Source organism: Cystoisospora suis (assembly GCF_002600585.1).
Source record: "Cystoisospora suis strain Wien I chromosome Unknown contig_1439, whole genome shotgun sequence".
Taxonomy (NCBI): Eukaryota; Apicomplexa; class Conoidasida; order Eucoccidiorida; family Sarcocystidae; genus Cystoisospora; species Cystoisospora suis.
In genome coordinates, this window is record NW_027154239.1 from 39,186 (window position 1) to 65,110 (window position 25,925).

The 25,925-nt window shown below is 54.0% G+C and overlaps 6 protein-coding genes across 6 annotated transcripts; 3 read left to right on the forward strand and 3 right to left on the reverse strand.

Annotated features, from left to right (window-relative positions):
* Positions 1-797: 797 nt before the first annotated feature.
* Positions 798-7,899, reverse strand: CSUI_003296 (uncharacterized protein). Its single transcript, XM_068063494.1, has one exon. The coding sequence runs from the start codon at positions 6,804-6,806 to the stop codon at positions 1,557-1,559; it is 5,250 nt and encodes a 1,749-aa protein (XP_067924523.1). The 5' UTR covers positions 6,807-7,899; the 3' UTR covers positions 798-1,556.
* On the forward strand, positions 7,559-9,371 carry CSUI_003297 (acyl-coa-binding protein). Its single transcript, XM_068063495.1, has 2 exons — positions 7,559-7,967; positions 8,309-9,371. Exons 1-2 carry the CDS (start codon positions 7,958-7,960, stop codon positions 8,584-8,586), a joined length of 288 nt encoding a protein of 95 aa, XP_067924524.1. The 5' UTR covers positions 7,559-7,957; the 3' UTR covers positions 8,587-9,371.
* A 1,059-nt stretch (positions 9,372-10,430) lies between these two features.
* On the reverse strand, positions 10,431-11,996 carry CSUI_003298 (dense granule protein gra9). Its single transcript, XM_068063496.1, has 2 exons — positions 11,462-11,996; positions 10,431-11,116 (listed from the first exon to the last, which is right to left on the reverse strand). The coding sequence occupies exons 1-2, from the start codon at positions 11,824-11,826 to the stop codon at positions 10,570-10,572; spliced, it is 912 nt and encodes a 303-aa protein (XP_067924525.1). The 5' UTR covers positions 11,827-11,996; the 3' UTR covers positions 10,431-10,569.
* Positions 11,997-12,081: 85 nt separating this feature from the next.
* Positions 12,082-13,924, forward strand: CSUI_003299 (uncharacterized protein). Its single transcript, XM_068063497.1, has one exon. The coding sequence runs from the start codon at positions 13,258-13,260 to the stop codon at positions 13,912-13,914; it is 657 nt and encodes a 218-aa protein (XP_067924526.1). The 5' UTR covers positions 12,082-13,257; the 3' UTR covers positions 13,915-13,924.
* A 975-nt stretch (positions 13,925-14,899) lies between these two features.
* On the reverse strand, positions 14,900-19,132 carry CSUI_003300 (eukaryotic initiation factor- subunit 3). The gene is made up of 3 exons (XM_068063498.1): positions 17,892-19,132; positions 16,631-17,011; positions 14,900-16,032 (listed from the first exon to the last, which is right to left on the reverse strand). Exons 1-3 carry the CDS (start codon positions 18,438-18,440, stop codon positions 15,523-15,525), a joined length of 1,440 nt encoding a protein of 479 aa, XP_067924527.1. The 5' UTR covers positions 18,441-19,132; the 3' UTR covers positions 14,900-15,522.
* On the forward strand, positions 18,866-24,182 carry CSUI_003301 (cog2135 domain-containing protein). The gene is made up of 6 exons (XM_068063499.1): positions 18,866-20,117; positions 20,786-20,910; positions 21,274-21,422; positions 22,253-22,518; positions 23,267-23,373; positions 23,849-24,182. The coding sequence occupies exons 1-6, from the start codon at positions 19,678-19,680 to the stop codon at positions 24,043-24,045; spliced, it is 1,284 nt and encodes a 427-aa protein (XP_067924528.1). The 5' UTR covers positions 18,866-19,677; the 3' UTR covers positions 24,046-24,182.
* Positions 24,183-25,925: the final 1,743 nt, after the last annotated feature.

Sequence of the window (25,925 nt, forward strand, 5' to 3'; positions counted from 1 at the left end):
CATGCGCACGTGCCTCTTCCTCAAGAACGGCAGTGTTTACGAGGTACAAAACCAACCCACCTCCTGTCGGTCCTCAAGAGATCCATAGTAAGAACATTAGGGCCAGCGCCCATTCCTTGCTAGGACTAGACCGCCGGCTCTGTAACCGAATTGCCTGGATCTGCAGCGGGGCGGTTCTACCCGGCTTTCACAACGATACGGCGAGCCCTGGCTGTGCACTGCCACGTTCCAGCTTCCGAGTTTGAGGCGGTTGGGAGCACTATCAGCGCCCTCCGCACCAGCGCCGCGAAAGTCGTGTGAGGCCGGCGATGGTGATACGCCCACGAGTCGTTTCTCTGGGCCACGATCCGCAGTCCGCGTGAAAGCAAACGTTGACAAACCGGTCAGTGTTCTCAAAGTACGCTAAGTAACTCCTTCAAAAATGAGCGTCGAAGTCCTCGAGGACGAAGCTTTCACCGGCCTCAAAGCTCCACCGGTCTTCAAAAGGCCGCGCTACACCATAAACCATGGAAAGACGGCCTTAATGGGAGCGGCTTGAAATAAATTCTAAGGCGCTCCCGTGGGATAGAAAGGCAAGTCCTGACTGCAGTACGTCCCCTGACAATTCGCTCCATCCTGGCGATCATTGCATACTAGGACAGCCGAACCCGGATACAGGGCGCGCCCTACACAAAGGATTGACACCACTCAAGCAAAGAGAGCGTATGCTGTCGTGTCGTACCAGTGCACTCGCACCCACTTACACTACCGAGTGGGAAGGTGTTCCCGTTCAAGCGCAGCGATGGTCCGCGGTAGTTCAGGAGGGAACTTATTTCTCAACGGTTGCTTGAATATTTCGCAGGCCGCAATTCAGTTTAGTCTGTGACAAAGAGCGGCCAGTTCCCAGGTGTCGTGCTCTTAGAAGGGAAACCGACGTGGGACGGTCAAAAATGGCGTTTACTTCAAATAGTTTCACGCCTCAGTCACTTTCGAGGCCTGACGCTTGACAGGACAGCTTTTTGGACCGCGGACAGGACAACTATCCTCGTCGAATTCCTGGGTCATGACACAAGTGTACATTCCAGCGCTATTGAGTTTGACCTTAAAAAGATATATATGTATATATATCTAGGCAGGTTTCATCTATATTCATATATAGCTCTAGGAAGTATGTTCCCAAAATGACAAGATTCAAGACGCTATTCCAACAAGTTGCGATCACGAAGCAGGCTGGCGCTCGGTCCAGACAGGGACTGTCTTCGCTATAGCAATGAAATCAACAGAAGCCTCCATCCAAAAGGCCGACCATTCCCGGAAAACGAAGGCGTACAGCACTCCCAACGGACCAGCTGCACCGAGCAACCATTGCAAAGACTAACTTCCTCCCCAGCAGCCATCTGGGTAAAATGCCTTCTCCGGACAACGCCGATCCCAAACCTGTAACATCACCTATACGGTGCTTTGGCCGCTTCGACTTTTCTTTCTACACAGAGTGCACTGATTTCTTGGGTCAACTTCCAATCCTGTTTGTGATCACTACAGCCCTGCAGTTTCTCCCTGCTGGCACAACGCTCACTTCACATCACTGCCCTTCTCGGACCGACACGGAGCGAAGGAATCTTCGGAGTTCCTTTTCCTTTGACAGTGCCGGCTGGGGCACCTCCAGGCGGCGGCGCCTCCTGCATCTCTGGAAAAGTTAGAGCTTTTACTTTAGGTTTGATGTCGTCAGCCGACCGGCTCCTGAATTGTCTCTGTGGTCTACAGGTCGAATCTGCTTGCTTCACTGACGCTGACGGGACCACTCTCTCTTTCCTCTTTATCAGAGTGGCTACTCTCGGCAAAGGAGGAGGTTTTCTCTTTGTGCGCAACGTGAGAGCCCCCGACACTTCTCTGCCGCTAGATATTCCTCCGTTTTGGGAAGCAGCTGTAGCAGATGCAGAACAGGAAGCTTGAGCAGCTGCCCGACATCGCCGTTGTGAACCATGCAAGGGATCGGCGGCTGTGGCGACAACCTCGGCGCCTCTCCCTTGAACGCCACTACACTCATATGGGCCAGACGTCACCTCATCGCAAGAACTCCGATCATCTGCCATCTCGCTCGCTGTGGCAAGGCCAGGAGTAAGCTCTCGCAGAAGCGAAGCTCGACAAGCGGATGCGCTTGATTGCAAGGGAGCTTCTGATGAACTTGCTGGACCAATCACACCACTGACAGCAATTTCGCCATCGCGTGTTCTTCGAGAAACATCATCCGGCGTGCCTTCAACAGCTCCGAGCAGCCCGTTGTTATCGGACAAAGGACTGACTGGTAGATCGCTGTCACGGGCTTTCTCCTGGGGCCTCTTGCCGGGACTTGCGGAGGTTTTTCCAGCGGTGTCCGGAGACTCCGGACCAACTAAGTCACTAGCAGCGGCTGACAAGAACCTTCTTTGATTGTCTGCGGCCCACTCCTGTCCAAGACGCGAAGAACTGTCACGCTGTTGGCCATAGACACAGCCCTGCTTCTCGTCGTTCCTATAAAAATCAGATTTCTTCCAGGATAACGGCAAGTCCAGAGGCCCTCCTGCCCGCGGTGCTGTTGCCGTTACGACGGACTGGAGTTCTTCTTCGATTTCTCCTAGGCGTCTGTCGATCTCCTGAAAATAATTCTTTCTGCGATTGAAAAGGTTCTTCCCTTCTCTCAGATACACTCGAGACGCTATTCCGCGCCTCCTTCCTCTCCATTTTAAACCGTATCTCGCTTCGAACAATGACTCCTTACCACCAGGCGCAGCGTCGGGGCCTTCCCTCCTGTGGTTCCAAGCTACGGAGATCAATTGCTCGTCTCCGTTATGTGGAGTCGCTTTTTGAGAATTCACTTGCCCTTGTATAGTACTATCGCCAGCTGTCTCAGAAGAAAAGACGTCCGGAGGATGACTGCTCACAGGTTCTCTCCACGGAGACCCCCGGCTCCTCTGAACAGCCCTGGCTTTCCCGCTGACATCCTCGTTGTGAGTTGTGGCTTCTTGGAAAGAACTGGTAATGCCGTGCGAACTATTGCTACAAACGGGGCCAGGAGACAAGGAACTACGCCGAGAGCGGTTGCTTCCTCTCACTTCGGACAAATCGGGTTCTTCCGCTATGCTCGGCCATTTCTTTTGTTTACTGTCTGACTCTTCCTCTTGCTCCTGTGGCCGCACAAGTCGAACAGAACGAGTGTCTGTCTGATCCAGCTCCTCGATAAATAAGTCCTTACCGCCGACATAGTCTTTCCGGACTCCACCTCGTTCTGTGGTCCTCACAGTCTCTCCACCGCCAAAAATAGCCGCAACCTCAGCGGCAAGAGCTGCAGAGTCCGCAGGCCTCTCGGCCCTGCGCGCTTCTCGGGCGAACAACCACGGACGGGCTGGGGAGAAGTGAGGTATTGTTAGAGGTACTAGAAGCGTGTTGGCCTCCGTAGTTTCAGTGTTTGCACGTTTTGGTGGTGTGCTGTCCAACGGAAATGGGTGGAAGACAGATGAAACCGGAGTACCAGATGTCGCACTCGCCTTGAAAACCGCAGTCGCAGTCCCCAGGTTCTCCCCCGGTGTTATTTGGGAACCCGCGACGCTTGACGCGGGGTCCACAGGAGGAATAGAAGCGTTCCTCTCCACCGACAATTCCACAACTTCTGAAGCTTCCGACGTCTCGTCTCTCTCTCGGTACGTGCATGCAGACTTCTCGTCAGCTGAAGGAATTCCTGAAGACTCCGACACATGAGACGGAGTTGATGTTCCTCCCACAGAGTGACAGCCTTCTTGCCTCGGGAGAGGAGTAGTTTCCAGCGTGGAGGGCCTCATTCTCACAGTCTTACTCAAAGAGGGAGATTGTTCACCTGGAAAGCAGTTCGCTAACGCCTCTCTGGACGGATCATGCTGAGGTGAAATTGAAGACCGACTGCCTCGAAGTCTCTCCGGAGACCTGCACCCCGCCGAGAGTACTTCGCTTTCTCCTCTGCCGCCGCCTACTCCCGACTTACCCTGGCATGTGGAAGTAACCATGGCAACGTCCTCCTCAGGAAGTCGAGATCCTTGTTTGTCCTCTTTGTCATGGTCGGACAACAGGTCACCGAATGTAGTGCACTGGGTGAGTTCTTCTGGATCATGGAGAACGTCCGCACATGACTGCTGCTTCTCCCTTGTTGCGTCCCGCACCATGTCACTCTCTTCCCACCTTCTTGCGCCTTCCGTGCTCGCATTTCTTCCGAGATGGCTACGAGGCGATTGGCGGTGCATGCCTCTCTCTGAAGTCTGCAATGTTTCGCCCGTGTGCTCCGTGACAACGTCCTTTGCCCTGGATAACTGGCAGGTCCTTCTGAAACTGCGGCTTCTGCCATTCCGTCCAGGGGCTCTGCTTCCCCGCGGCTCCCGTGCCGGGTTGCTCCCTCGAGTACGGGGACCAGCCCGCTCACATCCGGATTTACTACTTTCTCCGTCCCGACTACTGAGAATATCTCCCTCTGTTTCTTGCTCCATTGTTGTTGCGCTTTTCCCCTTTTGTGCCATATGGCTTTCGTTTTCGTCGCCAGTAGCACAGTGATCGGGACCTGAACAGACCGCATCCCCACCGGTAAAGGTCCTAGGGTGTCCTTGATCGGTCCGTGACTCGCCCTCTTCAGCTTCTTCTGTGTCGGTGTCCTTTTCTGCACTAGGCTTCACCTCATTGGCAGTCTCAAGCGTCGCCCTGTCAGACGTTCCCTGGCGGTCTCCCTGCCAGTCGGGGGAAGCCTTCCGCAGCTCTTGCATTGCGCTGACATCATCATCTTTTCCAAGGCTTTGATGCCGGTGAGTTGGCGGCTTTTCATGGAGCCCTTCTGCCCGTGCTGCCCTGTTACCTCGACCATCCATCACCGGGGACTCCGACGATCTCAGGACGCCCAAAGACTGCTGCGTTGGCAACGCAGGCCTCTTCAGCAATCTTTGCAGTCCTCTCTCGTCCGTCTCATCTTCTTCACCTGAAAGGACAACAACGAGATCATCGTCTTGTCCACGCTGCCCGAAGCAGGGGCAAAGGCGAGTGACACAGTCGGCTTGTTCTGGCGCCCTCCTCACCAGCCTCAACCTCTCGTCCAGGGTACGCACTCCGCTTCCACCATCTCGCTGGTTCGAGCCTTCTGTCGTTGTCGCCATGTCTTCTTGCAGTTCCTTCTCTGATTTTTCTTGAAGCCTGTGACCGTGTGATTTTTCGGCAGCGAGACCGTCATCACCTTGCTTGCCTCGCCCCCGCTCAAGACCCTCTCCAACCCAAGCTTGGTCGTTCGTGTGAATGCTCTTACGGCTTTCGGAACAGATTCCACCTGACCCGGATACCCCGCATCCTTCCTCGGAAGGTGCGTATCGTGCGTTGCTCAGCTGTTCTAGAGCATCCTCAGCGATGTGTGAACCGGAGTATGCGGAGGCGCTCTGCCCACATGCTCCGCTAACGCCCCACGCTTCGGGAACTTCCACCGACAAGAGTTTGTTGCAGCCTGTCTCCTCTGCGGAGCTCCCGACGGAGTAGCTGCTCGCAAAAGAAGACGACCCGACTAGCTCACCGTGATGCTCCAGAGGACTGCGGGACGTCTCGTTGCTACCGCCGATAGGGACCGGAGAATCGCTGGCCGTTCGTTCGGGTGTCCTGTCGGTAGCGGGCTGGGAACAATACGAGATACCAGAGCAAGAAGGACAGTGGACGGGCCAAATTGACCGTGAAGCACCAGGAGAGGAGGAGTGCACTGACGATGATACAGCAACACCCGAAGCAGGGGTGCGCACGCCTTGGCTCGGCCGCGGACTCAGCTGAGGCACCTTGACATCAGGAGAAAGACCGGGGAGGGCCGCGTGTGCAGAAGTCTCGGAGAGATTGACTCCACACTTAGTACAACAGGCAGCCCGTGGTGCACAAGCTACTTTCTTCGAACTCTCGTTGAGAGAGTCGGCTGGAGAGTTCACAGGCTCGTAACGCCCCGTCGACCTGTGGACACCCGGCTCCGTGGGGGAAAAGCCAGCTCCCTTGTTCTCATCTTCGGCGACTGAAAGCACCCTTGCTTGCGCCGCTGGAATGCAATACGGAGGATAGATACCAAAGTGGCAGTCAGGCAAACTCAGCAATATTCCGTAGTGTCTGTATATCCAGTCTCGGGGGAGACTGCGGGACGCCAGGCTGCGTCCATCTTCAATTACTTTCCGAGTTACATCCACGTAGAACCAAAGAAAGAAACGAGAGCAAACATCCTCGATAAGAAGCTCCCTCACAACTTCCGCATCCGACAACAGTGTACCGCTCTTGTGTGCATACGCGCCAGTGGTGTGAAGATGTCTCCCGCTGGGAAAGCGAGGCCTTCCTCCCGCTAAGGAACCCGAACTAGAGCCCAGGCCACCTTGAAACAGCGGCCCGTATGCATGGTTCCCTGTCAAAAAGGGCGCTTCGCCCCAACACTCCTCATCTAACCGCAGGCGTTTCTTCACTCTCCGCCACATCGTTCGCGGACGAGCCGGCAGATAGGCTGTATGGAGAAGTTCGAGTAAAGAAGCCCTAAATGTTGCGCTCGTAAGGCTCTCCAAGGAGACGTTCCAAAGCGCAAAATCGTCTGCAGCGCAGACTATCGGAGCGAGCGACGACGGCGGCGGCGCGACTTTTGGCGCGCTACAAGGAAACAACGGGAGCGGAAGCGAGAAGTAGAACGGACAGAAGGCAGACCAGTGACGGGGAGACCCCCGTTCTTCTGACCTGGGCACTTGGGGAACCGCATGTGCTCTAGTATCCGTGAAATCGCAAAAATCGTCGCCCCGAGCGGCAGACTCGTCCCCCCCATCGTAGTTCTGGTGCAGCATTGTGCGATCCCCAAACCATGCTACCGAACAGCGCAGCGCGCCTGCGAACCAGCGAAACTCGCCACGTGGAGAAGCAGTACTCGTCCGGTGAAGCGGCGGGACTTTCGTGTCAATGACACGAGGTGATGGTGTTCCACGGTCTGGAGTGTTTAGTGCCGCGAAATAGGGGTGCAGGGGAGTAAGACGACGAGTCTCTGAGTCGACGCGTAAACGAGTACGCACAGAGCGACTGACGACGAGCAACGTGTAGAGCAGTCCGGTCAACGACAGAATAGCCTCTAACGGGGAACGACGCCTGCCTGCCCGAAGAGGCGTAACATGTCATACTCAGATGGACCCGGACAACCCGAGAAGCTTCACACTGTACAGACAATCCAATGCCGAAAAAACACCAACGTCACGAGCAGACAGGGAAGCCCTCTACCTCGGCAACTGGCAACCAAAATGAAAAAGACTCTCCTGGCGGACGTCGCGGGCAGCGAGGGTTCTTGGGGTGCGCGAGACGCGTACCGATCTACGCGTTGATCATGGGCAGTTCCCTGTTGTGCTTCCAGTATACGTTCGCCGGCTGCGTCGTCCGGTTAGCAAAAAGTCTTCGGGAAGGCAACGCCTGCGTCAACGTCTCAGCGTGTCTGGAGTCCAGAGCTGCGACAGCGTTCGAAGGGGGGTCCGCGGTCCACTCACCACAGTGCCCCGGCGGCAGCCACTATACGGCCCCTCCTCGGACAGTATTCACCGAAGCTCAGCCCGACCCCTCCATCTTCGTTGCGAGTTTAGATAGAGTCGCGGCGCACGCGAATGCAGTTCAGATTACAGTTACGATTTTGCCTATCCGGGAGGTGGGCGTTGCGCCCATCTGCCTCAGCTGCAAGTTAGCAGCTTGCTGACTCTTTGCGCATGGTGGGGGGTTGGGGCGGCAGGCGTGAGCAGATAGGGAAAGTGGATCGATCACGCCGCTCCTGCAGCGCCCCAGACTCTGCGACCGTGGTGCACACTTCGTCTGCGAATGAGGGTTAGCGGCCGGACACTTTTCCAGTCTACTCGACTGAATTGCGTAAACGTGCTGGCGTAGCGAGGACTTTTTTCGGGTTCCTGAAAAAGGGTTGTTATGTGAACATCGTTCTGTAAATATACGAGCGGCAACATCCATCATGAGCGACGGTAAGGCACCGACGAGTCGAACAGCGGGGACTGAACCCGGTGAGCGATGGTTTTCTTCCGCCGATGACTTGTCCGAGAGTTAGAAACTGAGCGAGGGCGTAGTACGGTGGCGCCTAATGTACCTTGTGGCATGCAGCTCAAGGAGTGAGGATTTTTTGCCTCCTCGAGCTGGCGCGGCTGCGCGTGCCGAGTATCTAGGCAAAGAATCGTCGCCCCGGCTGCTTCAGCGAATTGTGTGGCCGCCTGTATTGCCTGCCGCGTTTGGTGCCAGTGGTGTCCGACACCGTTTTTCGGTCACCGCTCGTCCAAGTGTGTGTCACCTATTCCTGGATTGCCTGCAGAGGAGGTTTTTGAGCAAGCTGCCAAGTATGTGCAGAATTCAGGAAAAGAAAACCCGATGCAGTTGTCCAACGAGCAGAAACTAGAATTCTACAAGTATTACAAGCAGGCAACAGTTGGTGACTGCAATGATCCGGCTCCTGGAATGCTCGCATTTGAAGCCAAGGCTAAATACAACGCGTGGCAATCAGTCAAGGGTATGTCCAAGCACGAGTGTATGACGAAGTATGTTAAGGCCCTCGACAAGGTGCAGCCTGACTGGCGTCAGAAAGCGTTGTAGACACTCCCAACGAAGACATGGGCTTAGCTCTCCGGCGTCAGCTTATACTAGCTCGTCAGCGCGGATAAAGTTTTGAAGCTCTCGACCACGTTGCTGCGACAGGGGCGGTCTCACCAGCATTCGAACGGCCGCCGATTAGTTACAGTTGGGTGGCTAAGCGAGCAGACTGACGGAGGGGGGTGCGCATGCTGCCGCATGCTATAGTAGCGAAGCTACAGGGGAACAGCTTTCGCCGTTGCCCCTCCTTTTGATAATGTGAGGTCGGAACGGCAGAGGCCGGAGCAACAGGGTTGTGGTTCGATCGCAGAGGGCATACCCATACATGCGGGTGGGAGCAGACACGTCCCTCGTTCTTTCAGCGTTGTGTGTTCGCAAGCCGAGGTGCCGTCTGTGGTAAAGGGATGGACAGTTTGGCAAGCGAGACGAGAGACTACCTCCTCGGGGAGAGCACGCGGAAGGTCAACCGGATGCAGATACAACCGACTCCAGCCAGTCTCGGTTGCTTTCAAAGCCGCGTTGGTGAGCACTGCCATTCAGCTGTAGTTTCTTCTGTGGTCGTGCCGCCACACAACTCTCTGAACTGTTGTTCGTGGAGAGGCCGTGTAACGGTGAAGTGAGTAGGGTCCTGTTGCAAAGTACTTGACGCTTGGAGGCGGGAGAACGGTTCTGAGTACGCGGGTGTACAGTTAGAAGGACCCGGCACTACCATCATGGCTGCGATTAAGGATAAGCTGGCGGACTGCCTAAACCCACGCTAGTTTCGAATGTGTCGTCCGTTGAGCGCCGGGTCCGTAAGCTCCACTCCACGAGTGGTGTCGTGGAATGGCGTCTGCAGCCGGGGTGTGTCGTACGGTGTCTCGGGTATGCGAGTCCTACCAACTTCTCGGCTTGTCAGAGACAGCAGGTAACACCCTGGAGCTTATACAGGGAGTGCGCGCGGCGGTGCGGCGTCATGAATGCCACTCTGGAGTTTCATGCCACCTCAAGCACATAACGTAACAGCAAAATGCTGAACCGGCAGGGGGTCCTCCCCCGGTGGGAAAAGGATCGGAGAAACAGGACCGGCTATAAGGGGGAATGCCGTTGGAAACGCTTGACAGTTAGCACGAATGTCGGACAGCTTACGCACGATTATTCGGGGGAATGCCGTTGGAAATGCTTGACAGTTAGCACGAAGCAGGAATGTCGGACAGCTTACGCACGATTATTCGTTTCGTTAACGTCAGAACGCGCGAGTGTTCGCTGACGGTAAGCAGGATCCGGTGTTTACAAAAATTCGTGACCTGACTTCTGAAGGACCGGCTAGCGAAGTGAACTGCCTGCCCGCAGCCATGCGTACTACGCCTGTCGGCGGCAAACTGATGCAGTACACGCGAAGAGAAGCGGCCATGGCCAAGACTTCCCCTTCACCGTGTTTTTGCTACTGCTGTTGGCTTCTGAACAACACGCAACCTCGGATAAAACGCGCCCGGTAACTTGCGCGTTCTGGTACTGCCGCGCATGCCATGCCACGTGATTACCTTCGGCAGTTTTTACTGCGCCGGCGGCCGTCAAATTGTAGTCTAGTGTGGTGTTGGGCGAAGGGCCTGAAACTGCGGACGCCCAACAGATGCCAACCGAGCTCGGCCCCCGTGCGCTTCAGCCCGCATCCCCTTTTGGGCCGTTACGCTCCGCCTCGCTGGCCGCCGTCTATCCTTCTGAATTCACACTTTGATGCTCTCCGGGAGCTTGGTCGAATGACTCGCGGTCTATCAACGGGAAGCGACACCGACAACACTTCCCACAGGACCACGTCACCACCCTGCGTCTACTGGCTCCGGCGCCATTTACATACACAGGCCTGTCATTTGTTGTCTGCAACGAAAACTACTGAACCTTACCACAGGTAACAGGACATCCCCCTACTTCATAATAACAGTCGCACAATCACGAGCCCTCCAGGCCGGCGACCCGCTGCCACTAAATTTGCCTGCCACCGACTGCCTACCACATCTCGCCGGAGTGACCTGCGAAGCGAGGCAGTTCAATTGAGTCTGTATTTGCAGTGACAGGCAACGGAGTTTCTTTCAGCAGCACTTCGTGAGCTTTCGCGTACTCGCACTCATCGGCGCTCCTCCCAGAGGCCAAGCAATGCTGATATGCTGTCAGGCTTGCTACATTTCCTTCTTGTAGCATGCTGACAATGTCTTCGGGAAGAAGGCCCTCCTTGACCATTCTATCGAGATGATCAACAGATGGAAATGAAATCAGAACCTTGTGAGCGGCTCCCTGAGCCGCTGTGGCCACATTGTCTGTCCACCCTACTAATCTCTCTGCCACCACCTCCGGAGTCATCATGCATTCGGGGTTGACGTGGAGAAATTGCTGCGACTCCTCCTTTGACATGCTGTGACTCTCCCCCGTCTGACTCTTCTCATCACGCCTCTGCGCTTCGCGGTACACGACGCCAATGGTACGCTTTTTGAAGCTCAAGACAACTCTGATGTTCTCTGCTCTGACGCCGCGCTCCCAGGCCAAGACGTAACGACATCTGCGCATACAACGTACACACGGGGCTCAAGTAAGAAACCTTAGTCCCAAGTCAATGCCCGGACAAGATATCATGAACAGGAGTGTTCTGGCTGCGCCCCTGATGCGACGGACTCCGTCGGCACCCGTGCTCCATTGCACATGATCAGAAGATGACGTGAGGCTCCTCAAAAGAGATGGCTTGACACCCCGCAAACCACACACAGCAGGCTTACCAATGTCGGCAGGACCTTCTGTCTGGCTGAAAAGCTACAGAACAATCTTGAACGCTCGAGGCTGACCCTGCCGTGCCAACACACTATAGAGAGTGTATACGGCAGCGCCTCCGACGCCCCCCGCCACCTACCTGCCGTCGTCGTGCACCTTCACTTTCGGTTTCAAAAATAGACTCTCCGGGAACCAGCTTCGATCATTGAAGAAGCTTCTGAACAAGCGATTCATCCGGCTGGTGATATCATCCAAATTCAGCTTGGGAATGGTGAGGTCGCCGAACATTCCGAGGTCCCCCAGACTCCCCCAGGCTTTTCCGAAAACGTCGACAACATCTTCAGCGTGTGTCTTGCTGAATGGGTCTGCAGGATCGAGAGGGACTGCAAACGCTGCAGCTTCGTCCTCAGCGGCAAAAGCTAGGACAATGCCGGAATCCTGCCGCACCGACAGGAATAACAGGGAAGCAGAGAAAGGTGCCAGAAGAGCTTTCAGTGCCCTCATTTTGAGTCAGCTCGCGAAGAAAGCGGGCAAAGGACCTACCCTTGCGTTGACTGCAGGCAGCTTACCGAGTACATCGACTCGCGTAAAAAGTCAACAAGCACTCTAATGACACGGCTAACGCCAGGGTTGCGCCCCTTGCCCCACCAGACTGACCGGGAGACCTGGGCTCCTGTGGGTCAAGCTTACCGGGCAGCAAGGGGTGCTACCGGGACTCCCGTGCTCCGGATCGCCTCGCGCCGACCATTGACTTCGCTGGTTTCCGGCACACACACACCCTCGCATGCATCTGCGGAAGCTTTTTTAACGCCTTTCTCCTTCTCTTTTCGCGCAGTCCCGTGTGAAAACAGAAGAGGAGCTTCTGACTCCTTGGATGGTGCGTGAGCCCCAATTACGTTTGAAGCCCAGCTGCAACCACGCCGTCTTCTTCTCGGACCCCGCCAGCGATATATATTGTCCCGGCCGTCGTGACCCCGTGTTCCGAACGCTCAAACCTCGTGGCTATGCTCACCGCGGCTGTTTGATTTGTAACTCAATCTTTTGTCACAGAACTTTTTTCCTCAGGTGCTATTCTGCGAGGCAGGGGCCGCCGTGCACCCCGTTCGGTCCTTTTGTCCGAGCGACGGACTTCGTCGTTCCTTCGTGTCCCGTGCTCCGAGGGGAGGAACTCTGGAGCGTGGTAGTTAGCTGAACTCTAAGCGACCGGGGCGAGGGCATACGTGAGTCGACTGCACATCTCATCCGTCGGCGTAAGAGTTTTTGGTCCGGAGGGCTTTCCTCTGCTTGACAGCCGCTCGCGCCACGCTCTGTTTTTCCCGGTGTAGTTGGCTCCCGGGGCGGCTTGTCCAGCTTATCCGTAGTTTTCTGTCCATTCGTCGGTGCCGGGGAGCTCCCACGCTACACTCTGCTGCCCGCTTCCTGCCCTGGGATTCTCCTGCGTGCAACCGATTGGTCCAGGTCTGCAGACGCTCCATTTTCCGTAGTAATTTCCTAGCTGTGGTAGAGCTGGCACCCAGATTCTGCCGCTTAGACAGTCCCGTAACCGAGAGGGGGCCGAAGCGGAGTTGTACATAGTTGACACCCACCGTCCTCAAAAGAAAGGGAGGCGGTATGAGTCCGCGCGCTCTTGTAAGCGAGGCGCGGTGGCACCGTTCTCGTAGTGAGGTGGCATTGACTCCCGGCGCAGAAAAAAGGAAGCAGTGAAGAGAGGGCAGACGACCCCTCTTCTTACGTTTAGTCCCGACCGATGGTGAAAGTGCAGTACTCTTGATCAGAGAGAGTTCTCTTATGTTTGGGGCCGGAGCGTTAAGGCAAGTCGGGCGAGGAAAGGCAGGACGGCTTCACTAGCCGTTCGTCGAGTGTTCCGAAGGCAGCTTCGCGCCACAAAGAACTCAACCTTCGTCTGACGATCTCTCTCCTTGTGAAGGTCCCACGATGAAGCACTACCCAGGAATGCGGACGCGTGGCGAACGGGGGTACCAAGAGGGCACGGAGGTATCATTCTCTGATCCAGGGCACTGCGCGGACGGTGGGCTTTTCTCCGGAGAGTCGGGTAAGAAGCCACCTGCAAAGACCTTGAAACAACAGCTGCAGCGTCGCTTGAGATTGATCTGGGCCTTCTATACTCGTTGTAGTGAGTATCGCTGGGGGAGACGGCGGTCGCGCATCATCGGACTGTCTTCACTTATGTATGTACTCCCGTCTCTGGCGCTTTTTCCTGTATGCCAGTGGGAGGCATGGCTGTGGGCTCTAGTATCAGTTCTTTCTTTCAATGCGGACTACGTTTTTGCCGGGATGCGGGACACCCTGTGGATCTGCGCCGCCCATATGATTGATAGATACGTCGCGAGTCTCATGCTGGGCGTCCAAATCGTCTGGAATATTCCGCTTTGGTTTAGCAAAGGTGTAGTTCCTGGTGCAACAGGCACTCTCTTAATTGTGATCAGCTGCATTTTGAAGTATGCTGGAGAGCGGACGAGAAGTTATGACCGTCACGTTGTCTATCATTCTGCGTGGCATTTGGTAGGAGGGCTTGGCCGCCTCCTCGTTGCTGTTCTTGAATATCCAGAGCTGCTGAAAGAGTGGTACTAACGTCAGGACCGTACCGTGCAGTTAAGAGTTGTCTTCTCCAGCAGTCGGCTGCCTTGGTGCTACAACAGTTCCTGTCAAAGACGACAACAGCTGCCAGAGCCTAGCCACTGACGCCTTGTAATCGAACAACAGTTGATGCCAGGTTTCGCGGTGACGCCTTTAGGCTGCCGCCTTCTCAACTGCGTGCTTGTACTAGGTGCCTCCTAGAAAAGATTCCCCTCCCTGGAGCGACCGAACACAATAGTACCTCTCAGTGATGTAGCATCTGGAGAGCCGGCACGCGTAGGAGAGCTTCAAGAATCGTTTCATGTGTTGGGGACTGCTGCATCCCCAGTTCGTGAAGCACTCTCGAGTTCAGCTCGCAGTGAGCCCGCTGCTGATCTCGTGCTGACTCCACACTCTAAGCCGAGGCATGCTCATTGATATCTCGTACACTAGGAATCATACTTGACGTAGTATTCTTTGTATTGCTGCAGAACCGTAGCAAGGACAAAGAAGCCAGGACTCTCTGCCAGAATCTTGTTCAACGATATTTGTAGCCGAGTCGTACGACACCCACAGGGGCTGGGCCTGCGACTTTATGAAAGTGTGCCGAGCTCCTACAAACTCTCTGCCTTACTCAGTGCTCATCTGCTGACCTGAATTTCTGCGCTACGAAGTGCGGAGATCATGGCTGCTACCAAAATGGCCGTTACTGTGTTCCTCATTGGGTCATCCTAATCTGCCACTCGGGTGGTGCGTCAGGGACGCGAATTCACTATCCCCGCAAAATCTACACGAGAACCAGCCTTCCTGAAAGGAAAACACCAGTAGTCGAGCCGTGGTAAACGGTGCCTCGTTCCATACACTCGGACAGTTCCGGCCCTCCGTCTCATACGCGGGCGAGCAGTCCCCAAGTCAGCTGCACTCTTTTTTCGCCCCATGGCTCGCCGAAGCGACTCGACAATCTTGTCTGGATACACAAGTGACTTCGATCCTCTTCTAGTGACCCACAGTCTCGACAACAGGAAGTACTAGCAGATACACAACTGCGGAAAAGCAAAGCATGCAGCATCCCAATGTATATGCCGCATGGCGCGAACACGGTATGGGCCTCGTCACGGTTCACTCGGTTCCGCGGGCGGGGTACGGCCCGTCGGACACATGGACACAATGCTCCGACGCGTTCGTGCTTTTCCGAATGACTCCTCTTGTGCTTCCACCCGGACTCGTCATCTGTCTGCGGCTGCTGCACGTCCTACTCCGGGGAGATCTCCCTCCAGCAACAAGAACTGTGACAGGCAAACAATCGAAGAATTCTTCCGTCTTCCATTCCCCTTCTCCGCGACTAGCTCCCCTGCCAAGGTCTGACCCTCTGAACGCTTCAACCACTCCGGCTTCTTAATACCCAAATGGGGGGCCGCCTTGCACCCGAGTCCGCGTGCTTGAGGAAGAGTTTCGGGTTAACCAATACGCTTGATCACTGTCTGAATTCGCGTCTCAGCCACGAGTGTACCCCCAGCTCTCTGACGCGCGCTCGACCTCTCCCCATGTGCACTGTCCCCACCGCGTCGCGATTCCGTTCTCTTGGCAGAAAACCAAACTCCCGACTTCCCCCTTCCCGTCAACTTACTTTACATCCTTGCCGCCAACAAGGACACTAGACGACCCCGGCTGTTTCTTCCTGAGGTTGCCCCAGTGCAACAAGAACATTTTCCCAAGAGTCTCACTGCAAGCAGCATCTACCTCTTCACACTGAAGCTGCGCCTGACTGGTCATGAGAAGTGTATTGAGTTGCGAGGGAGGGTCGATCTTCCGGAAAGCAGGACCATCAAGATCCACAGGAAGCAGCGGCTCTCCCCTGAGTCTTCTTTGGTCGTTTTCTAGTCGTCTTCTCTCCATCAGCTGCTTTTGCAATTGTTGCTGCTTAAGTGATTCACGCTGGTAGCGCTGCAGTTTGTCCTGCTCGTCTGCAAGAGAATCTAGAGATAGCGACAGTAAAGACAAGTTCTTCTCCACGTATCCACTTTGGTCGAGCTCAAGGCTGTCAAAATCTGCTTGATTCAGTAGAGGGTCGTTCACCGCCCAGTCCATTAAGAAGGCTTCAGCCAAAAACGGATTGACTACCACAATAGGAACCTGTACCAGAAGAGCAACATTCACACACACACCGGACCCACACGGAGCGAAGCTAGACCGAAAAAAGCATACCCATGCACCCAGGAAAACCACGATGAGTGTAAGGGGCCAACCTACAGCTACGATGACAGTAGCTTTGGAAGAATAATGCTATCGGTACGACAGTCCAGAAGATTTCCTACACTGTACACTAACACACATACTAAGTAACGCCAGAGGCACAACTTCCAGCGACCCAGTTCACTGACGGAAACCATCAGGTCGACTGTCCAGGACAGACGCAGCCTGGTCAAAACAGACTAGATGAGTCCAGTGCCGACAAACGACTGGAGACGACTCCAATAAAATACCACGGTACAAGAAAGATCTGTGGAGTGAAAGTACGAAGTTTTTGACGAAGGGTGGAGAGCTGAAGTGTACAGAAGAAAATCCCGACAACGCATTCGGAGATGGCAAGTCCGTAGACCTAGAACTCTACGACTGCATGACTTGCCACAAAAGAACTAACATGCTGCTCGGACACTCGTTGTTTACCACTGTTGTACGAGACTAATACTGACAAGCACGGGGACTCGCGCACACGGATGTGGACACTAACCTCGATAAGGATATCCTTGGCTCGGAGCTTGTTGTATTTGGAGACATCCTGTTCAAACTCCTGGTATTTCTGAACAAAGTCGGGATTAACGCGGTACGCTTTGAAAGCCTTCTTGGCCATAGAATTGAGCATCGGGTCAAAGCCGAGTACGATAGCTTTGTCAATCGCCTCTTGATACATGACAAGAGAATCGATTATATCTTTATTCTTCAGGTCCCCAAATGAAAGAGTCTGATACCATCCTACAGTGAAGCAGTCCACATTCACATCATGCATGAGCTCTGCCATCTTGTCTTGATACTTATCAAATTCTTCATCCAGACGCTCCTCTAGGTCCTTGTCTCCCACGGCCTTCTCACGTTGTAGTTGAGCAAGAATATCCTAATCAAAAAGGCAACACACGATCAACAGAAACAACAGCATAACTCGAGGACAAGACGTCGTCCTCATTCAACTGTGTATTGTGCCCATCCGCTGTTGGACTTCCACTAAGCAGAAAGAAATTCTCCTGCACTGAGTACCGGAAGCAACTTCAGATTCTTTCATTGCTGATCAAGAACAACTGCAGTCTTCTGGATGTTTCCCGGTAGCGGCCTCTCCAGATGCAACAGCGTTACTTCAGCTAAATTGCCCTCCTTTCCAAGCATGGAGACCCGACAGATGGCCCACAGAAGGTAAGACATGACGGCCGTGCTCCGAAGTAAGACTGCAAATTCTCAGCGAGAATCGGCGCCAACCCGAAGACTCGAAAGTTCTCTATCTGCTAAGGACGAAGAAGTGGGAGGTACTTCAGACAGATCCTCGAGCTCATTTACAGGGGGAAACTCTATTTCCAGTTGTCAAAGAGCCCGGTGTGCCTTTCTTTCCTGATCTACAAGCTGTTCACGAGGATGCTGACATGCCACGTTCACTTCCCCCCACGGGAAGATAGAGAACACTCTACTGAGTAACTACGTGTGCCTTAGGACACAGATTCCACGCTCTTTCATGCAACTGCAGTTTCAGCCTTCTGTCAGAGATCCCTGAGCTTGCGTTGAGAAGAAGAGACCCCCATATGCCTAGGGACATCCTTATTCGAACCCTGTCACATACGGCCCTGCCAGTCCTGTCTCGGACTGCTCCTTTTTCAGTTAGGAGACGACCCGACTGAATCCATGCACACACGCTGGCGACTACGTCGCTAAAGGTGCTACTGATCCAAGCCAAACAGCAAGATGAACAGGCAATTGATCCGCGTCGGCCTTGCTGTAAATAGACCTACTTTTTTCTGAGGAAGAGGGAAACAGTTAGTGACTTCAAGTTTGTCTTTCGAATCAATGCCGAGAAGCTGGCCGTTAACAGGAGTCGGGTAATTCTCTTTGCAGTGTTTCAGCACCTTCATGAGCACCAAACTGTCAATTTCTACTACCCTAAGCGGATAAGACGCTTTGAAGGCTCTCCGCGATCCCCCCGTCGAGGCACCTGCGAGGACCTGCGCGGCTGTACGGCGTTGGGCACCTCCAGAGAGTGCAGCGTCAGACACGTTCCCAGCTCCTCCCTGAGAATGTCCCGCGGCTCCAACCGATGCCTGCCCTGGGACACTAGAGGAAGACGCTGAAGGAGCGGAAGAGGCGGGACCCGCCGCTCCATAAGGTGACGTAATGGTACTGCTGGTAGGAGCAGAGAAGCCCCCCTGAGCTGTATGTACACCTGCAGAAGAAGCGCCAAGAGAAGACGAGGAGCCACCAGCGCGAGAGCCCGCTCCCGCCCCCGCGGAGGCACCAGCCGCCCCCCTCAAGCTAGGAGGGATGTACTTGCCGCCGCTGCTCATTTTAAAAGGGCAGAATGCTTAACGCAGGAACCCAGAAAAAGTAGTAGGCAGTGAGAAAAAGAGACCGCAGAGTAAAAAGGGCAAGGCTTTCTTCGGGCTTCTCCCGGTCTGTGTTTGAGGAGTACGGGAAAAGACACGAAACCGCGAAGGAGGCAGCCAGGGGCAGAGCTAGAACGGAGAAAGAACCCGCTGCAAAAAGCGGGAGAGAAGGAGAAAAGGCGGAACAAATGTCAAAGTGAGTATTTCTTTCACCGAAGAACCTCGGCATCCTGTACAGTGGGGTGGGAGGACGGACAGGAAAAGCCTCCCCGTAGTGTATTAGGGTCTTAGCTTCCGTGGCGGCTTATAGACGAGACAATCTCGACACCAGCAACTGGCATCTTGCCGGGTTCATGCTACTGGGGAAGAGACAGCAGTCGCCGTTCACACGCTGTTACACGTTGAGTAACCTAGCCGAGGCATTCACTTTGTTGCGAGTGTGTCACGGAGGAAAGAGGCCAGGTCGAGGTTAGTGAACTAAGTAGCGTCTGAATGAAAAGGAGGGCCTCCTCTGACAAACCAGGCAGCAGAAAAACGTGCCACTTGTCTCCCATCACTGGGGTCAGAGTGCCGAGCAGCCATTTCCTGCGGTCAGTCCCGGTCACCTTGTTTCGGTTCGCGAGCCAGAGTTTGCATGTGTACGCTTCTGTAAAACAGTTGCTGGGTTACTATCTCCCTCGCAGCTCAAGTGTGCGTCGAGACGCCTGATCCTCGAGGGACGTGCATGCCCGGACGGAGAACTGTATCTTTCATATGCTGTCTCCTGAGAGTAGCTGTATACTGGTAGGCAGGGGAAGGCTCTTTTTTCTTAGAGAACTTGTGATTTCGGGTGACTTCTAGCACTTCACTTTGGACCAGTGTTGCATGGTTTCTTTCCCTGGAAGGACTACACTTGTCACCGCCGAAGCTGAACGTCTCCCTCTTCTCAGGCCAGCTCCAGCAGACACGGAGACATGATCTTTCTCTTATGAGGATAAGGCGCCCGCCGTTGACCGCATGAGCCATTGGCGTTCCATCTCTTTCCCGGTCTCGGCAGTTTGGGGACTCATTCTAGTCTTCACCTCTGAGTCGCCAAGTGGCGTTTCCTTTACGTCTCCTTTTGCTTTTTCTATTCTGCGCTGGCGTTCGAGCATATTCTGTTCACTGCGGAGTGGGTTTCGTCTGCCGCGAACACTCTTCCACGTCGTCAAAAGACAGAATGTGCGGCCGTACTTGCTGCACACTTCATCCTCGCCGTCTGCGGCGCATTGCCAATCTGACTGTCCTTCCTTCGGACAGTTCTGCATCTTCCCATGGTGTCTGTATTAGAACGGACTCACCAAAAGACTCAAGCAAAACGGAAGCGGCAGAGGCTTCCTTGTCGATCCTGGCCGCGCCCACGTCCGAAGAGGAGCCTCGGAAGACACCCGTTCCGTCCGACGCAGATACTGCCCTTCTATCCGTTCACAAATTCAACCTCTCTCCAACAGGAACGATACCCCTTATTGTGCAAGATCCTGAGGGGCACAGGTATCTCCGGCCAGCAGAATGGTCCTTAAGAATTCCCGGTGTTTCAGGGGGACCAGGAGGCGGGGGACGTCACGGGTACTCCACGTTCAATGCTCGAGTTGAAGGGGTAGCCGAGTCTAAACTCTATAAGTAAGACCGGTGATTTGTTGATCCATACAAGACATTAGTAAACGTTCTCAGCTGTTGGCCGAAGGTGTTTGCTAGCGTATGCATTTGACGTAGAGTCCTACAGACAGAAGCATAGTACATATACCGTGTCAGTTCATACGTGTGCGGAGTAGGACCGTGGCTCCGTTGTCACTCACGTGTGCTTTCTTCATGTGACTGATGACGTGCATATATTTCCTTAGACACTCTGCAGATGCGCACGTGAAGCAAGACTGTTGGACGTCTTTCAGCTACGCTCACAGCTAGGAAACGGTGTACCTACGCTAAAGATGTGTGCAGCTCACATAGCTTTATGGAAGTCAGACATAGAGTCTCTACCTTCCTTTACCGACCCCCGCTGTTGCTGTACTTGCTCCAGCCTGCGTGAGGTGTTTCTTCCGCAAGACAGTGATACTTGGACTGATTGATATTGCAGGAACGACGGCAGAACACTTCTCGCTATTAGCGTTGACCCAGGTCTCGTAGCTCTGTCTTCACTACTACTGTCCTATGTTATTGCGAAGTCCCTTTCTGGTTGTGCAAGTCATTCGCGCGGCTTGAACCGTCTTTCTTCAGAGGTATTGAGAAGCAGACTAGTTTCGCGTTAGGAGCGGGAGTTTTTTTACGAAGCTATTGGATGTTTGATGCAGGCGACTTCTCAATAAGGGCCGATGTGTTGTTGTAGTTGATGGATTCTACGAGTGGAGCAAGACAGTCAAACGAGCAGATGGGAAGAAGCAACCTTACTTCATCCGCTACAGACCTTCGGTACTCGGTGAGTGAAAGTGTACTGCATGATAACGAACTTATCTTGCTTTTTTTGTCTTCGCATCTCCTGCTGGAGGTATCCAGTGTGTATGGATTCAGCTGGCTGACGAGGAACAGCAAATGTGTGCCCCCGGTATTTCCGTATAAATCCCGGTGTGCTAGGATATCTGCTGTATGCGCGAGATGGTTGCAGCGTGTTTCACCGTTCTGTTTGCCTGCGTCGAGTGCTGGGTGTCAAGCCGTTATAGGGAAATTCCTGGTGATCTATACACTTTCACTGGCTCGGTGCGCGGTTGTCCCGAGCTCTGCTCTGAGTGTCTCGCCACACTCCCGGGTACTTCCTAATCTTGCATTCCTGACCTGAGTTCAGAGAAGCCGATTCCTTTGAATCCTAAAGACGTGAAGGAAGCAGAGAAGAATGAGCTGAAGAAGGAAGAACGTCCTGACCCACCTGTAAAGAGGGAACGAGACGAACAAGAAGCACACGATGCTAGAGTGAGGAAGAAGGCAAAAACACAGGTAAGATCATTTCTAGAGTGTGACTAGGTTTTTAGGGCGCTGCTGTCTGGAAAAGCTGCTTGTGAGATGGGCTGGATTCACCAATACCGGATGCCGCCGATGATCGCTTTCTCTGACGTCGAGGTATATTTCGGGCAGCGCGCCGAAGAGCATGTTTGCTGCATATTTATGGGTCGTCATCAAGCGCTGCATGTAAGCATGTGCTTGTGAGCGTCCGCAAAGATCGTCCACAGACGACATATGGTATTTGCCACCGTTTCCGAGTACGAATTCCATCTTTTTTGGCGCGCGTGTCTTGAATGCGCATGAGAATGTCTGCTCGGAGACAGGTGAGGATAGAAAGATTGACACATGTGGATACACTGCTCACGCCGGCTACTCACAGAAAGTGTTTGGTACCACATGCAGCAGGAGCTGGCCTTTTTTCTGGGAGGATGAAGACTCACGGTGTCTGTGTGTCAGCAGACCAAGGCGTCCATACTTACAGGAAGTTACATCTCGAGAAAGATACGGGGACACTCCTCAGACAAGAGGCGTTTTAGAAGTTAAAGCGCTGGGGTCACCAGAGATCATCAGGAGAAGGTATGTATGCCTGATGTTCTCACGGGGAGACGAGCGTTGCGCGGCCGCCACTCATAATTTCAGGCGTATTCTACGGATGTCACAGTACAGGTACTCTTTTTTTTCATCATTTTGTCCTCCGCCTGATGTCTCAGCGAAAACTGCCCTAGATTATCGTATATCGCTTTGTCAGTCTTTTCTTCCCTCTCCCAAAATTAGTGTGTCCTCTGCATTTGTCTGCTTGACTGTGCGCCCTCCTTCGTATCAAGGAGGCTGAGGAGACACCGTCTTCAGCGCTTGCGAGTGAGCAGGTGAAGTCAGAACAGAAGGAGCACAGCAGCTCGACAGTCCTCGGTAATTGGACGAGCGCACTAGGAGACAACGAAGCCCCTATGTTGCTTGCGGGCTTGTACGAGGACGAGGCTGTTGGTGGCTTGAAAACATCAAAAGCAGAAGCAGGTTTCTACGCCGATTGTTCAGCTACGATCCTTACAATGGAAAGTAAAGGAACTCCAATGGAAAAGATTCACACTCGGTGAGCAAGAGCCCAGCGGATGCCAGGGGTGAATAGTACCAGTCGGGAGACCCGTGAACGCACTGACGCAAGGTATAGAGAAAGAGATAGGCATCTAGGCTCAGAAGTACGCAAGCACCTATACATATGGAAAAAGGATACGAACAAAGAAGAGTATATATGCGTGCGTGTGATGCATTTAAGCATGGGAACAGCTACATCGCCGACTACTTAGAGAAGAATCAAGAAGTCGGGGGAACGCGGATGACCCTTTATTGATGTTGAGGAACGGTAGAGGCGTCACTCCTAACCCACCTAGTTGCCTTCGTTAGGGGTTCCCTGATTTCAGCTTTTCTTTGAATCTTATGCAAGCAACAATGCGCGCGACTACAGTTTGCGCGACTCAACCCGTTGCCTCTTCTTCCGGTACAGCGTGCCGTGCTGAATTCCGGGATGTTCTCATGAGTAGTTCCAATTTAGAATCCCTTAGGAAAAGGCGACAGAGAAAAAGGAATGACCGCGGTTGTTGTAGTACAATGTGAGTTTACTACATTTGGATATGCCGCAAGTTTGTCAGGCTTCATAGAAAGTTCGTTTCATGGTGCTCTGCGTACTGAAAGGCCAGCAAGCTGACTCTACCTTCATCCATGGACTTCAGAGTCCATCTCGCCTGTCTTCTGCTGTATCTAACAGCCGTTTGAGTTCCTGTTGCCCGCGCGTGACCACCTCTTTTCGTCGACACGTGCACATTCCTCTTTCTTCTTTTCAGGATGCCTGTTGTGCTCTCTCCTGAAGATGGGGCGCAGTGGCTTGATGCGAGCCATGTCGAGTTCCGATCCCTCATCGGCAAAGTACTTTCCGGCTGCAGACACATCTGTAAGTGTAACCAAGGTCAGCTGGTTTGCTAGACGCCAGGACTTTACGCAATGACTTGGAGCCCTCACACCCAACTGGAAATCGATACCCCGGATTCAGGCTGTATGGCACCGCGTGCCGACTTGAAAAATATAGATTGTTTTTCCGAGCTGGTAGACTCTCCTTTGAATACTCCTACGGAAAAATCAAAGTATCGCTCTGTCGCTGCACCACAATCGCGTGTCGAATCAGGCGGCTATACGGTGACTACGTAGTCCGACGCTGAGAAAATCTCAGCTTGTAGACAGCAAAAACTAACCTCGATGCCTGGGCTGGAGACGTTTATTACCGAGGTGCCCCTGGTAGAGGTGGCTGATGTGAGTGTGCGATCCCTGGGCGGTAGTTTACTGGAGTAAGGATTCAAGCGCGAGCGATCGGCTTCTTACACAGGACGTGGCAGACATCGTCTGCTTGGCACTTCTTTGGCTTTCCTCAGACAGTCACTCGTTGACGTTCTTTCCGGTCACCGTGCGAATGAGTAACAGCCGGTACGAGGCACCTGACTGTGTGGTGGAAGTCTCCGAGGAAGCTGACGGGAGCACAGCCGGTCCGAGCAAGAAACCGAAACTGATGAAGACGCTGGATCATTTCATGGCGTTGAAGCCCAGTCATAAGGGGAAAACGAAGTCCTAGTAGGAGCGGCCCGATTGCTTGCATGCGTCAAAAGAATGTAAGCAACCCCCGCAGCGACCTTCTTCAGTATTTCTCCCACTGCGGAAGAGACGGGTGTTGCTGGTGTCTTAGAGTCTACGGCGGACGGATCGCGGAGACCTGCTTCGCCGACCACAGGGGGACACGTGTACGCGCAGCTACCGTGTATCACATTGCCCTGCATCGCATGCAGTGTCTCGCGCTAAAGCGCTCTCACCTATAAACCCCTACGGTGAAGCTGCTTTCTACTCGAAAGGTGACGTGACTTCGAGCAGGCTACGTCCCGGAGTTCGTCAGAATACCATGGTCTTCCAGCAGGCTAGAGAGAGGCTTGTCCCCCCCTTTGTCCGTCTCGGTACTTCGGCGCTGCCAGATCTGATCTGGCATCAGGGCACTGGCGCAGCTATATCGAGTTTGTCGCGCTCGCCGGTGTGTGTTCCCCCTCAACCTTAGAACGGATACCAGCGGCTGCTGTCCCGGCACCCGCTGTCCAATCTCGGGGCACATGCCCCGTCTCGCCGAAGAGTATATTCATTGATAGAATGCCTCAGGTGAAGCAGCGAAAGCGTATAGTAGGGTTCAAACCAGGTGTCTGGCTGTGTCGACTCTCAAGTATCACGAGACACGGGAAGCCGGCTTGGCTGGACCGGCGGTTGTGGGCGAAGTTTCCACATTGTCGTGAACAAAGCAAATCTTCTTTAGCAGCCGCGTGCATGAGTGCGTGGGATGCGGTGTGGCCCCGGCGTCCAAGCACCTCCGGACGCTGCTTCGGGAATGGACCAGAGAGAGTGAGGCAAACTGGCCGTTGTGTTGTCTAGCCGTCTACCACACCACGAGACTCGTTTTTTCGCGTTTGTTTTGGTGAAACTTGGCGACTTTTCAAGCTGTTTTTCCTCCACCACGGGTACCTTGACTCAAAAGCTACATGGCCTTCGTAATTGTCATTTTTAAGCCGTTAGCTGTTTGAGACCAAGGTTAAAGAAAGGGACTTCTGAGGAGGGGAGGCGCCGTAGTAAGGCGAAGAGGATGGCTTAGAGACCCAGCAAGAGGATGAAATCTTTGAACCAGCGACCTGGAAAGGCTGAGGTCACTGCGCGCGCGAGCGCTGGGACTTCGTATGGAGTAGATGCGAGCAAACTTCGCAGAGGAACCAGAAGTCACTGTATCGTAATCCCTTTTCCCAGCGTCTTTGTTCAACACACGTTTGAAATGTGAGCGAGGCAGGGGTGGACCCGTCGGTGCCGAACACGATCGGCAACAACCGCTACAATTGATGTTCACCTCCACAACTGTCCACAGGTGCCCAGAGTGACAAGGCTCCCGTGAAAGAGAAGAATATTGCTCTCTTTTCTCAGCAAAAATAACAGCCATCCTCTTTCTCAGCAAGCGCAGCAGCAAGAGCACTCCACACGAAACGAGAGGGGTTCTCGTTGTTGCCTCCCCGGCATTTGTTTCGCTACCGCGGACATCTCTCCACGTTCCCGTGGGGGACCTTGGTGCTTCTCTTCACCGCTCGTGCCTGGCACAGGCATAACATCCACGCCTCGTTGAGTACGCATGGTCCCGGCCCTCTGCTCCACTGCTGCTGCCATCCTTGCTGAGCTTCGGCTTCCCGTGCTCGCCGAGAGGCACCAGGACGCGGTCCATACTCGGAGCTGCGTGGAATCTATCTTACCCAGGGTTCCCTCGCATTCTGTATTGACAGGTTTCCCTGTCTGCGACCTCTCTGGGCCTGCGTTGTCCTCCACTGATTCATTATCACACGCCAAGCGACTAGGCCCTCTACTGCCGCGTCATCCGTGAAGTCTAACAACTGGGATTGAGTCCGGGGACCCTGGCGTTCTTTCTCAGTGACAACGCCG

Bases quoted from the DNA above. Each gene is read 5' to 3' on its own strand.
- CSUI_003296 (XM_068063494.1), bottom strand. From the start codon at position 6,806: ATGCTGCACCAGAACTACGATGGGGGGGACGAGTCTGCCGCTCGGGGC.
- CSUI_003298 (XM_068063496.1), bottom strand. From the start codon at position 11,826: ATGAGGGCACTGAAAGCTCTTCTGGCACCTTTCTCTGCTTCCCTGTTA. The intron at 11,117-11,461 runs GTAGGTGGCGGG...TTGTATGCGCAG, and splicing joins AAGGTGCACGACGACGGCAG to ATGTCGTTACGTCTTGGCCT.
- CSUI_003299 (XM_068063497.1), top strand. From the start codon at position 13,258: ATGAAGCACTACCCAGGAATGCGGACGCGTGGCGAACGGGGGTACCAA.
- CSUI_003300 (XM_068063498.1), bottom strand. From the start codon at position 18,440: ATGAGCAGCGGCGGCAAGTACATCCCTCCTAGCTTGAGGGGGGCGGCT. The intron at 17,012-17,891 runs GTAGGTCTATTT...CTTTTTGATTAG, and splicing joins TCCCTCTTCCTCAGAAAAAA to GATATTCTTGCTCAACTACA. The intron at 16,033-16,630 runs GTTAGTGTCCAC...CTTCTGGTACAG, and splicing joins CCAAGGATATCCTTATCGAG to GTTCCTATTGTGGTAGTCAA.
- CSUI_003301 (XM_068063499.1), top strand. From the start codon at position 19,678: ATGTGCGGCCGTACTTGCTGCACACTTCATCCTCGCCGTCTGCGGCGC. The intron at 20,118-20,785 runs GTAAGACCGGTG...TGTTTGATGCAG, and splicing joins GCCGAGTCTAAACTCTATAA to GCGACTTCTCAATAAGGGCC. The intron at 22,519-23,266 runs GTGAGCAAGAGC...TCTTCTTTTCAG, and splicing joins ATGGAAAAGATTCACACTCG to GATGCCTGTTGTGCTCTCTC.